The sequence below is a fragment of the Thalassophryne amazonica genome, chromosome 2 (genome assembly GCF_902500255.1).
Source record: "Thalassophryne amazonica chromosome 2, fThaAma1.1, whole genome shotgun sequence".
Lineage (NCBI taxonomy): Eukaryota > Metazoa > Chordata > Actinopteri > Batrachoidiformes > Batrachoididae > Thalassophryne > Thalassophryne amazonica.
Window position 1 is genome coordinate 9,227,428 of NC_047104.1, and position 13,859 is coordinate 9,241,286.

At 39.4% G+C, this 13,859-nt stretch overlaps 1 protein-coding gene across 4 annotated transcripts in view; it reads right to left on the reverse strand.

Annotated features, from left to right (window-relative positions):
• LOC117522157 (probable C-mannosyltransferase DPY19L3) overlaps positions 1-13,859 on the reverse strand; it is a 152,370-nt gene that overhangs the window by 109,413 nt on the left and 29,098 nt on the right. The window contains exons 1-2 of one of the 4 annotated variants that reach the window (XR_004564159.1): positions 8,523-9,382; positions 1,567-1,657 (exon numbers count right to left, since the gene is read on the reverse strand). Coding sequence is in view for 3 of the 4 variants with exons in the window: in XM_034183538.1 (XP_034039429.1) it covers positions 1,567-1,657; positions 8,523-8,840 (409 nt within the window). In the remaining variant the exon portion in view is untranslated. Of the gene's footprint in view, positions 1-1,566; positions 1,658-8,522; positions 9,383-13,859 lie in introns of those variants that run through there. The other 3 variants (XM_034183538.1, XM_034183547.1, XM_034183556.1) reach the window with 3 other exon arrangements.

Genomic DNA, 13,859 nt, shown 5'->3' on the forward strand with positions numbered 1-13,859 from the left:
CAGACCTTTTGTCTGACTTAGTGCTTAGCTCAGATAAGATAATTATAGTGGGCGATTTTAAAATCCACACAGATGCTGAGAATGACAGCCTCAACACTGCATTTAATCTATTATTAGACTCTATTGGCTTTGCTCAAAAAGTAAATGAGTCCACCCACCACTTTAATATCTTAGATCTTGTTCTGACTTATGGTATGGAAATAGAAGACTTAACAGTATTCCCTGAAAACTCCCTTCTGTCTGATCATTTCTTAATAACATTTACATTTACTCTGATGGACTACCCAGCAGTGGGGAATAAGTTTCATTACACTAGAAGTCTTTCAGAAAGCGCTGTAACTAGGTTTAAGGATATGATTCCTTCTTTATGTTCTCTAATGCCATATACCAACACAGTGCAGAGTAGCTACCTAAACTCTGTAGCCTTACAATATAAAGCGCCTTGGGGCAACTTGGGGCAAATTGATTGATTGATTGATTGACTGATTGTTGTTGTCAATATATGTGAAAAAAAGTCCAGTTCTATAGACATTTTTAAATCTAGCCTGAAAACACCTTTTCTCAGCTGCCTACAATTGTTGATTGTGGGAATTATTTTTATTGTTTAGTGTTGCATTTCTATTTTAATGCACTTTTATGGTTGGTTTTAATTTTTACCATTACATTGGTCTACAGCCAAAATGCTTCTAAAATAAAGACAGTCAAACTTTACTAATTTTGGGCCACAGAGAATGAAAATGTTGTTTGAAATTGTTGATTGGCTGTAGTTTTAAGAAATGCTACTGTGCTACTAAGGATTAATATATATCCATTTTGCTGATTTTTAAAGTGTTACAAAAAGAGAACAGGTGAAATATTACACAAACAGACAGAGAAACATAAAAAAGACCTACGTTTATGATTTTTCATGAAAACTCTACTGTTAACACGATATAATTATGTAGACGCAAAATGTAAAACCTTGTATATCTTGGAAACAGTAGTCAGTTAGCACCTGAATTCAACACGCACCATGGTGCACCATCTCACAAACAATAAAATATGCAGATGCAAAGTGACCATTATTAGCTCCACCCACGGTTCACCACAGTTCTTTATATCCACGTTAGTCATCTTTCCATCCTTTCCATTCTGCTGGCAAAACGTTTTCCAACTTTAGCTTCTATCAATCATTTCGATTTTTAAATTCCTGAATCCTTCCCTCTTACATTTCCTTTGGTTTTTTTTTCCTGAACCTGTTTTTTTTGTTTCCTTGAACCTCCACCTCTCCAGTTTTCCTTACTTAGATCTGTTTTTATCTCCTGTTGCCTGCACTTTTTCTTTCATTCATGCATTTGAAGAAATATGTATTTCCTCCCTGTCCTTTCCTCCACATCCCCCATCCCCACATACCCCAGTGTGACTGGAAAAACAGGGAACCAAAGAGGAAGAGAGGTCAGCTGATCAGAACCAAAGAGCAATTATTTACCCAAGCAGAGAATACTTCATGTCTGTGCAACCGGATTACCTGAGAGCATGTTTTATGTACAGTTAAAGAAAAGAAAAGAAACACCACCACTACCATACCTTCCTGTATGGACGGAGCCTGCAGTATTTGCTTGTAGTAGGAGTAGTAGAGTCCACACTCGGTCCGAAAGGAGATCTCCCGCTCGACCTCCTGAGAGCAAAAAGAAGAAGAGAAATGTGCTGATGGGAAAACTCTGCAATTCTGTGTCAGTTAATACGTAAAACAGAAACACTTGAAGTCGAAAGAGACAAAGGAACAGCTAACGTGGAGAGTCAACCCAACATAACAACACGCAACTAAGTCAACAGACCAACACATAATGTGCAACTAAGTCAACAGACCAACACATAACAATGTGCAACTAAGTCAACAGACCAACACATAACAACACACAACTAAGTCAACAGACCAACGTATAACAACACACAACTAAGTCAACAGACCAACGTATAACAACGCGCAACTACGTGAACAGGCCGACACATAACGCGCAACTAAGTCAACAGGCCAACACATAACACACAACTAAGTCAACAGGCCGACACATAACGTGCAACTAAGTCAACAGGCCAACACATAACGTGCAACTAAGTCAACACATAATGCGCAACTAAGTCAACAGGCCAACACATAACAACACGCATGTAAGTCAACAGACCAATACAACACACAACTAAGTTAATATACAAATATAAAACACAACTAAGTCAACAGACGAACACATAACAACGTGCAACTAAGTCAACAAGCCAATACATAACACACAACTAATTCAACAGGCCAACACATAACACGCAACTAAGTCAACAGGCCAACACATAACACACAACTAAGTCAACAGACCAACGTGCAACTAAGTCAACAGACCAACACATAACAACGTGCAACTAAGTCAACAGACCAACACATAACAACGTGCAACTAAGTCAACAAGCCAACACATAACAATGTGCAACCAAGTCAACAGGCCAACACATAACAACACGCACGTAAGTCAACAGACCAATACAACACACAACTAAGTTAATATACAAATATACAACTAAGTCAATAGACCAACATAATATGCAAAGTCAATAGATCAACATAACAACATGCAATTAAGTCAATATACCAACATAATACACAACTAAGTCAATATACAAACATAACACGCAACTAAGTCAATAGACCAACATAACACGCAACTAAGTCAATAGACCAACATAACACAACTAAATCAATACTAAGACTACTAACTTGAGTCTGTGTGTGCCGATAAATTAATTCATTCTTTCATTCATTCATTCTAGCTAAATACTTCAGTAAAGGAGAACTCAAATCACAGCCATTGCAGTCTTTACATCTATAATTCCAGGGTAATATTCCAAAGGGACACATGTAGTTATCCGCAAGGAAGAGATTTAAATCTTCTCTATCTCCAGAGGAAAATGACCAGCTGTTCCACCTCTACAGCTTCATAATAAAGGAACAAGTGGACAATATAATGTGCTTGGACCATGACTGACTTAATCCAGGTCCTCAGCAGACTCTGAGGTCCTGATTAGGGATGGGAATTGATGATGTTTTATCCTTACTGATGCCATTTTCCAATTCTTTTTGTAACTGTCTAATTCTTTTTGAGCTCCTGATCCATTTTCTGTGTGGAAAGATGTCAGATGTCAGGGTTTCAATGGATTTGAAGAATTTGAAACAGATTCTCAGTATGATACCAATATCCATACACATCATTTTTTCTTTGACATAATTGCCGATATGAACTACTTGAAAATAAATATTTATCAGCATTTATAACAGCTGAGAAATGACGAAAACAAACAGAGAGATGGAGAATCAACTATGGCATAACTGTTGACATTGCATAGTTTTTCCACCAGAGGGCGACCTAAAGTTCCTCTATTTTGCACATTTGTGGTACAACAATCAGTGGACAGAAGAACACTGAGCAGCAGCATGGAAATTACCTGTGTTCATGGTAAGATGCAAGTCATCATACAACTTAATAATATCAAGCATGATTTATCTATTTTTTGAAATATTTTGTATTTTTATACATAGGCTTATTTATCAAAATGATTTTCAATTATTGTTCAAACACAGCCCATATCAATAAAACAAGTTTGATTTCAAATCACATTATGTCACGTTATCTTTATGAGTACAAACCTATGCAAAATAAATGCTAGGAGAAATCTTACGTTATGCTATTCCGGTTGATATATATCATAATATATCATCATATATCAAGTCATGACTTTCTTTGCTAATAAAATTTTAAATATCAGAGAAAAAATTACTCCTAACCATCCCAAAGACATATCGTTATCTTTGGCTGCTTTCAGTGATGCTGGTATTTGGTTAGACTCTTTCTCTCCGATTGTTCTGAGTTATTTTCATTAGTTACTTCCTCCAAACCATCAACATGTCTATTAGACCCCATTCCTACCAGGCTGCTCAAGGAAGCCCTACCATTAATTAATGCTTCAATCTTAAATATGATCAATCTATCTTTATTAGTTGGCTATGTACCACAGGCTTTTAAGGTGGCAGTAATTAAACCATTACTTAAAAAGCCATCACTTGACCCAGCTATCTTAACTAATTATACGCCAATCTCCAACCTTCCTTTTCTCTCAAAAATTCTTGAAAGGGTAGTTGTAAAACAGCTAACTGATCATCTGCAGAGGAATGGTCTATTTGAAGAGTTTCAGTCAGGGTTTAGAATTCATCATAGTACAGAAACAGCATTAGTGAAGGTTACAAATGATCTTCTTATGGCCTCAGACAGTGGACTCATCTCTGTGCTTGTTCTGTTAGACCTCAGTGCTGCTTTTGATACTGTTGACCATAACATTTTATTACAGAGATTAGAGCATGCCATAGGTATTAAAGGCACTGCGCTGCGGTGGTTTGAATCATATTTATCTAATTGATTACAATTTGTTCATGTAAATGGGGAATCTTCTTCACAGACTAAGGTTAATTATGGAGTTCCTAGGACCAATTTTATTCACTTTATACATGCTTCCCTTAGGCAGTATTATTAGACAGCATTGCTTAAATTTTCATTGTTACGCAGATGATACCCAGCTTTATCTATCCTTGAAGCCAGAGGACACACACCAATTAGCTAAACTGCAGGATTGTCTTACAGACATAAAGACTTGGATGACCTCTAAGTTCCTGCTTTTAAACTCAGATAAAACTGAAGTTATTGTACTTGGCCCCACAAATCTTAGAAACATGGTGTCTAACCAGATCCTTACTCTGGATGGCATTACCCTGACCTCTAGTAATACTGTGAGAAATCTTGGAGTCATTTTTGATCAGGATATGTCATTCAAAGCGCATATTAAACAAATATGTAGGACTGCTTTTTTGCATTTACACAATATCTCTAAAATTAGAAAGGTCTTGTCTCAGAGTGATGCTGAAAAACTAATTCATGCATTTATTTCCTCTAGGCTGGACTATTGTAATTCATTATTATCAGGTTGTCCTAAAAGTTCCCTGAAAAGCCTTCAGTTAATTCAAAATGCTGCAGCTAGAGTACTGACAGGGACTAGAAGGACAGAGCATATCTCACCCATATTGGCCTCTCTTCATTGGCTTCCTGTTAATTCTAGAATGGAATTTAAAAAAAAATTCTTCTTCTTACTTATAAGGTTTTGAGCAGGGGTGGTGGCCAAGTGGTTAATGCGCTTGGTTTCAGTTCATAAGGTTCCGGGTTCAAATCCTACCCCTGCCACATTTCTCCATGTAATCAATCAATCAATTCAATCAATTTTTTTATATAGCGCCAAATCACAACAAACAGTTGCCCCAAGGCGCTTTATATTGTAAGGCAAGGCCATACAATAATTATGTAATGTGGAGTTGCATCAGGAAGGGCATCCGGCGTAAAACTTGTGCCAATTCAACATGCAGATCCACCTTGGATATGCTGTGGCGACCCCAAGTGCAAACAAGGGAGCAGCCGAAGGGACTTACTTACTTATAAGGTTTTGAATAATCAGGTCCCATCTTATCTTAGGGACCTCATAGTACCATATCACCCCAATAGAGCGCGTCGCTCTCAGACTGCAGGCTTACTTGTAGTTCCTAGGGTTTGTAAGAGTAGAATGGGAGGCAGAGCCTTCAGCTTTCAGGCTCCTCTCCTGTGGAACCAGCTCCCAATTCGGATCAGGGAGACAGACACCCTCTCTACTTTTAAGATTAGGCTTAAAACTTTCCTTTTTGCTAAAGCTTATAGTTAGGGCTGGATCAGGTGACCCTGAACCATCCCTTAGTTATGCTGCTATAGACTTAGACTGCTGGGGGGTTCCCATGATGCACTGAGTGTTTCTTTCTCTTTTTGCTCTGTATGCACCACTCTGCATTTAATCATTAGTGATTGATCTCTGCTCTCTTCCACAGCATGTCCTTTTCCTGATTCTCTCCCCTCAGCCCCAACCAGTCCCAGCAGAGGACTGCCCCTCCCTGAGCCTGGTTCTGCTGGAGGTTTCTTCCTGTTAAAAGCGAGTTTTTCCTTCCCACTGTCGCCAAGTGCTTGCTCACAGGGGGTCGTTTTGACCGTTGGGGTTTTTCCGTAATTATTGTATGGCTTTGCCTCACAATATAAAGCGCTTTGGGGCAACTGTTTGTTGTGATTTGGCGCTATATAAATAAAATTGATTTGGTTTGATCATATTGAATTTTAGAATCATCATATATCGAAATCGGTATCAGTCATTAAAATCCTGTAGCAGTCGGACTCTACTTTGCAGATTTGATGAATTTGCAGCTCATCGATTGCCATCGCTCATCTTGATCTCTGGGTTGTATTAAGATCCCACAGACAAGCAAACTCCAAGCGATAAAAAAAGTAGCATTCCTTGACAGGCCACATGAGGCTGGCTCCAAAAGTGAACAGGTTCCCATTCAAGTCCATATTAAAATGTCCAAATTTAGAGGAGAAATAAACATGTTTAGAGCCTGGGACAAAAAACGGTCTCTAGAGATAGTTTCCTCCTCCACAACAACTGTACGGTGAGTGAATTTTTTTTAACATCTTAGTTTCAGATGTTTTAAATCATAAAGTTATGTATAATTGGGGATGTGGCCACTTAGGTGTACTGAAGTGCAAATCCCACTTTTTTTTGTCTTATTAGTTCTTTAATGTGGGAATTTTGTGCAATGTTGTGGTGTTCTTTTTATTATTAGTAGGAATTATTTTATTATGAGTTTGTTTGTTTAGTTTTCTGATTTATTGGAAGGCTGATATATATATATATATATATATATATAGTCATTATAATAATTATTAAAAACAAATGTGTGATTATTCAGTATACGTTGCACCAGAGTATAAGGTGCAAATCCTCCAAAACTAGTAAAAAATAAAAACGAGAAGCCTAGTAACCGTGGAAACCTTGGGGAATCCACCTGGCAGACCTATGTGCAAGCATTCTGGTGTGTGCCATGAATCATATGAATGCAGTGTGTGCACACAATTAAAATGAAATTGTCTTTTCAACACTAGAAATACATTCACGAGTGCACAAATTAGCCTTAATGTTGTTTGACACTAGTCCAAGTCTGGGTGTCCATGACAACCGCCACAGAAAATTTCAGGCCTCTAAGTCCATTATTTGCTGAGATATTCTACCTTGAACGTGGCTCTAGAAATGACGGCCGTAATTTTTGCCTAAAAAAGGCAGACCCCATGCACACTAAATTGGCCATATCTCAGAGACTACTTGGCCTATAGGCCTCAAACTTCAGATTTGTTGTTCTGAATAATCTGTGAATATTTGAAGATTTGAAGAAGAAAATCTGAGACAAAGTGCATGAGGCCCTCATTGAATTGACATGGAATGACCCGAATGTCAGAGCACCCCGCTCTTAATACTACCACCGAGCATCCAGGAAAATGCCTCATACGTGTAGCCACTCCCATTTGGGATACCAGAAAACATCTGACCTGGCCCCAACTCGCAGGTTTGGCTTTGGTAAACAAGTGGACTTGGGAAGATCTCATTGTTGGTGTTAGCAACCACAACTAAAGACAACTACAATGGTTCTTTGTCTTTATTAAAACTGACAGGAACAAATTAAACAGTAACGCCACCGGAGGAGAATGCTCTGATGACTGTGTCGCCTCTACGTAAATATCTTCATATGTAAGTGAACAAACTGGGCTGATTGACGAGAATAAGTAATTTCATTTATTCAAATTTCCAGCCCCATGCTAATATAATGGAAAATGGGTAGTTTTACAGAAATGATTTCAGGTATTGTAAGGTGTCGTCATACTGTGACGGGTTGAGTAAAGTGATTAGTAATGGGTTAAAATAATTCATATGGTGGCAAAAATCACCTAATTTTCAGAAGCCAAACTGATTACGCACAGAAAACTAATGTCTTCCAGACATCCACTCGCAAGCGTACAGGAAAAATGGCAATCGTGCAACTACCAGGGAAGTTCTCCGTCGAATGTCCGCTCAAAGTTGTGAGCATACGGAAAACCTTCCGACTGGTTTGACAGACATGAGCTGACAAAGAACATATTTAATGAATGAGAAAAGTATTTGTAGAGGACAAAAACAGACAAATTTGTATCAGTTATTCACACGTAGCCTCAATTCCTCACGGTGCAACTTAGACTTTGTGGTTAGTGAATATGAAGTTTACAAAAAGCATGTTAAATTTTTCTACATGCCTGAAATTTAAAATGTGGTTGTGACTTCACCTATGCACCTGGAATATTAGTCCACTTTATTTCAATAACTTAAAAAAAAATGTTTCATTATAATGTGCAGAAAACATGCAGGAATTTGTGGAACAATGCAGGAAGTAGTCAAAAAATGAGATATTTTGTCACACACTGTGAGCTCAGTTTCGGCAGCAAAGAGGTGAGATTTATGTTTGCAGCCTGTTACGCTGAAGTGCTGGAATTCGAAGCCTGGGATGTTAAAGAGATCAAGAGTTCCTTTCCAACACGGAATTCAAAGTAAAATAGCCTCTGAATACCTACCGGGAGCTGTGAGAACCACAGCAGGTTCTCGTGTATGGCATTAACACACCAGGTCTGAGACAGTGCCAGCAGCACAGCCAATACCAGCCCTGCTGCCATGGAAACGCACCGTCTCCAAGGCCACCGGGATGAAGTGTCTGAATCGGAACAATTACAGGATTCTGAGAGCGGACGAGACTGAGCCGAGCCCCCTTCATGTGTGACATTAGACCTTCCTTTCCCAAACACAGCCTTCCTGCACCTCCCTTCAGCCACGTCTTCTGAAAAGACTAATTTGCATTCTAGTTTGCTCGTCTTAACTCTCTGACGGCGTGTCATTGCCTGGAAAGAAAGAAAAAAAAAACTCCAGATATTATCCGTATGTTCATAGATCCTTTGATGAGCTGAATCCAGGTAGATAACCAGCACGCTTCTGGGTTCCGCTGCAGAACTGATCCAAATCCATTACAGTGAAAAAAATATATATCAACACGCCGTGTTCTTCTTTTCTTGAAGTCAGTCCAAGTAAATTAGCTTTTTAATCGCTTCAAGTTCCTTGCCAAAGGAAATATGCAAAAGCTTTCTCTGAGGAAATGAGCAGCTAGTTTCCTTCCCAAATCCTTCTTTTATGGTTTGCCGGAGGCAAAACAAGCCTTGGCTTTTCACCAGGAACTCTGATGAGATGGCTAATCCTCCATTTAAATTAAGGTCAAAGAAAACAGACCCAGTTAACAAGTTCACATATTGCTCATCGCCCCGAAAGCTTGTTTGCTTCTCTGTGAACACTGACTCCCTTCTACATTTCCTCCTCATTGAACTCCTGTTTCTCTGATTCAGTGCTTTTAGGATCCAAGCTCGGAACAGTCCAGCGTTGGCCTCATTTTCTTGGGCTTCTGCTTTTTTTTTTTTTTTTTTTAACCTTCCCAGAATCCCCACTGGAATTGAAAAAAAATGAAAGAAAGCAATTTCTCACAGCAGATGATGCTAAAAGGAAAAAGGTGCCGTTACAGGAGGAGATCCACAGTCAGACTGCAGACAACAGGACAGACTGCAGATAACAGCATGAGACGGAGGGAATGGAAGGAAAAAAAGTGACTAATGGTGACCTCTTGTCTATAAAAGCTCACATGCACACAGAAGAAGAATAAGGGAATAAGGGGGTGGGAGCGCAGAGTGGTGGTGGTGGTGGTGGGGGGGTGTTGGAACATCACTCGGAAAGTGCTGGGAACATTTATCAGAGGGTTTGTGGATGTGAAACCAGCCGCGAGCGCACATGTCTGAAATAAAACTCTGACATGGACGTGACCTCACGCCTAATGAATGTCTGCAGGCGAGGGTGATTGTCTGTGAGAACGGGCAACAGGTATTTTAAAAATGTGCATGATGCCAACATTACAACACCAGTCAGTTCCCCAACAGCAAGAACGCCGTCGACCACAAGGTCCCACGGAACACGATTAGAACCACGCTGCTTTTCCCACAAAGCACCAGGACAGCCGCGGCGGCAGCAGCAGCAGCAGCAGCGACCTCCCAGACCCACAAATCACATTCAGGATGTTTCACGGGCACTTTCCATGATGCCTTACGAGGACAGTGTTTGCTCACAGGGGGTCGTTTTTGACCGTTGGGGTTTTACATAATTATTGTATGGCCTTGCCTTACAATATAAAGCGCCTTGGGGCAACTGTTTGTTGTGATTTGGCGCTATATAAATAAAACTGATTTGATTTTGATTTGACAGCATGCGCGAGCACGCGGGAATGGATGCGGTAAGCAGAATAGATCGTTCCAGACCCGATCAGGCAGGAACATCAGTTTTTAAAGGATCCACACAGTACGACTGTAAAGATGAGACTGTTACAAATCATGCCTTTATCATTAAAACCACTAAATTTTTTCATAATCAAGGATTCTTAGAATTATTTTTAGGCTAATCAGACACGTTTTGTCCCGATGTGTGATCACTCTCAGTGATGTTGGTGCCTCATCACTTCCCCCGAGCCAAACAGACAAACAACAAATAGGATCAAGAGACCCTCCGACCCTCTGGACAAAGAAAGAATAATCTGGACCGAATATGGGGAAAATGGCTTTCATGATTCAAGATCAATGAAAATCTTTGTCTAGGTAGATATTGATTCAAGGAATCTATCTGCAGACTGCAACTCTGAGCAGTGTTTTGGCTATCAGTTGAGAAAGGGTCAATTTTGGACCTTTCGGGGGCCCTTAGAATGATTCAAGCACAATGATATATATGTTTTTATTATCTGCAGGCAGCCTCCCAAAGAATCTTTGCGAAATTATGGAAGAAATTATTGAACCATTTTTCAGCAGTAAATTGAAAAGTGTACAACCCCCTGCAAAAAATAAAAAAAAGAAACATTTTTGGCCCTTCTAGGGTGGCTGCAGGGATTCAATCAGAAAGTCTACTTAATAGTATCATGACCAGAAAGTGATCAAGGGAATGTTTAGACTAAATCATGAAAAATCAGCGGATGGTAATTTTGAACGCCTTTGGGGTGAGGGGGGGCATGGAGTCAGTGATGATGATGATGATGACAATAATGATGACTATGATATTTTTCTGGCCTGTGGGCAGCCTCACTAGGAATCTTTATGCAAAATTAGAGACAGGGCTGTACAATTTTGGGAAAATATCTCATTGCAATTTTTTCGACAGACATCATAATTTGAGTTGCAATATCAATCAATTTTATTTAAATAGCGCCAAATCACAACAAACAGTTGCCCCAAGGCGCTTTATATTGTAAGGCAAGGCCATACAATAATTACGTAAAAACCCCAACGGTCAAAACAACCCCCTGTGAGCAAGCACTTGGCGACAGTGGGAAGGAAAAACTCCCTTTTAACAGGAAGAAACCTCCAGCAGAACCAGGCTCAGGGAGGGGCAGTCTTCTACTGGGACTGGTTGGGGCTGAGGGAGAGAACCAGGAAAAAGACATGCTGTGGAGGGGAGCAGAGATCAATCACTAATGATTAAATGCAGAGTGGTATGTCTGTAAGACAATCCTGCAGTTTAGCTAATTGGTGGGTGTCCTCTGGCTTCATGGATAGATAAAGCTGGGTATCATCTGCGTAACAATGAAAATTTAAGCAATGCTGTCTAATAATACTGCCTAAGGGAAGCATGTATAAAGTGAATAAAATTGGTCCTAGCACAGAAACTTGTGGAACTCCATAATTAACCTTATTCTGTGAAGAAGATTCCCCATTTACATGAACAAATTGTAATCTATTAGATAAATATGATTCAAACCACCGCGCGGCAGTGCCTTTAATACCTATGGCATGCTCTAATCTCTGTAATAAAATTTTATGGTCAACAGTATCAAAAGCAGCACTGAGGTCTAACAGAACAAGCACAGAGATGAGTCCACTGTCTGAGGCCATAAGAAGATCATTTGTAACCTTCACTAATGCTGTTTCTGTACTATGATGAATTCTTAAACCTGACTGAAACTCTTCAAATAGACCATTCCTCTGCAGATGATCAGTTAGCTGTTTTACAACTACCCTTTCAAGAATTTTTGAGAGAAAAGGAAGGTTGGAGATTGGCCTATAATTAGCTAAGAAAGCTGGGTCAAGTGATGGCTTTTTAAGTAATGGTTTAATTACTGCCACCTTAAAAGCCTGTGGTACATAGCCAACTAATAAAGATAGATTGATCATATTTAAGATCGAAGCATTAAATAATTGTAGGGCTTCCTTGAGCAGCCTGGTAGGAATGGGGTCTAATAGACATGTTGATGGTTTGGATGAAGTAACTAATGAAAATAACTCAGAACAATCAGAGAAAGAGTCTAACCAAATACCGGCATCACTGAAAGCAGCCAAAGATAACGATACGTCTTTGGGATGGTTATGAGTAATTTTTTTCTCTAATAGTTAAAATTTTATTAGCAAAGAAACTCATGAAGTCATTACTAGTTAAAGTTAAAGGAATACTCGGCTCAATAGAGCTCTGACTCTTTGTCAGCCTGGCTACAGTGCTGAAAAGAAACCTGGGGTTGTTCTTATTTTCTTCAATTAGTGATGAGTAGTAAGATGTCCTAGCTTTACGGAGGGCTTTTTTATAGAGCAACAGACTCTTTTTCCAGGCTAAGTGAAGATCTTCTAAATTATTGAGACGCCATTTCCTCTCCAACGTACGGGTTATCTGCTTTAAGCTGTGAGTTTTTGAGTTATACCACGGAGTCAGGCACTTCTGATTTAAGGCTCTCTTTTTCAGAGGAGCTACAGCATCCAAAGTTGTCTTCAATGAGGATGTAAAACTATTGACGAGATACTCTATCTCACTTACAGAGTTTAGGTAGCTACTCTGCACTGTGTTGGTATATGGCATTAGAGAACATAAAGAAGGAATCATATCCTTAAACCTAGTTACAGCGCTTTCTGAAAGACTTCTAGTGTAATGAAACTTATTCCCCACTGCTGGGTAGTCCATCAGAGTAAATGTAAATGTTATTAAGAAATGATCAGACAGAAGGGAGTTTTCAGGGAATACTGTTAAGTCTTCAATTTCCATACCATAAGTCAGAACAAGATCTAAGATATGATTAAAGTGGTGGGTGGACTCATTTACATTTTGAGTAAAGCCAATTGAGTCTAATAATAGATTAAATGCAGTGTTGAGGCTGTCATTCTCAGCATCTGTGTGGATGTTAAAATCACCCACTATAATTATCTTATCTGAGCTAAGCACTAAGTCAGACAAAAGGTCTGAAAATTCACAGAGAAACTCACAGTAACGACCAGGTGGACGATAGATAATAACAAATAAAACTGGTTTTTGGGACTTCCAATTTGGATGGACAAGACTAAGAGACAAGCTTTCAAATGAATTAAAGCTCTGTATGGGTTTTTGATTGATTAATTAATAAGCTGGAATGGAAGATTGCTGCTAATCCTCCGCCTCGGCCCGTGCTACGAGCATTCTGACAGTTAGTGTGACTCGGGGGTGTTGACTCATTTAAACTAACATATTCATCCTGCTGTAACCAGGTTTCTGTAAGGCAGAATAAATCAATATGTTGATCAATTATTATATAATTTACTAACAGGGACTTAGAAGAGAGAGACCTAATGTTTAATAGACCACATTTAACTGTTTTAGTCTGTGGTGCAGTTGAAGGTGCTATATTATTTTTTCTTTTTGAATTTTTATGCTTAAATAGATTTTTGCTGGTTATTGGTGGTCTGGGAGCAGGCACCGTCTCTACGGGGATGGGGTAATGAGGGGATGGCAGGGGGAGAGAAGCTGCAGAGAGGTGTGTAAGACTACAACTCTGCTTCCTGGTCCCAACCCTGGATAGTCACGGTTTGGAGAGTTTAATAAAA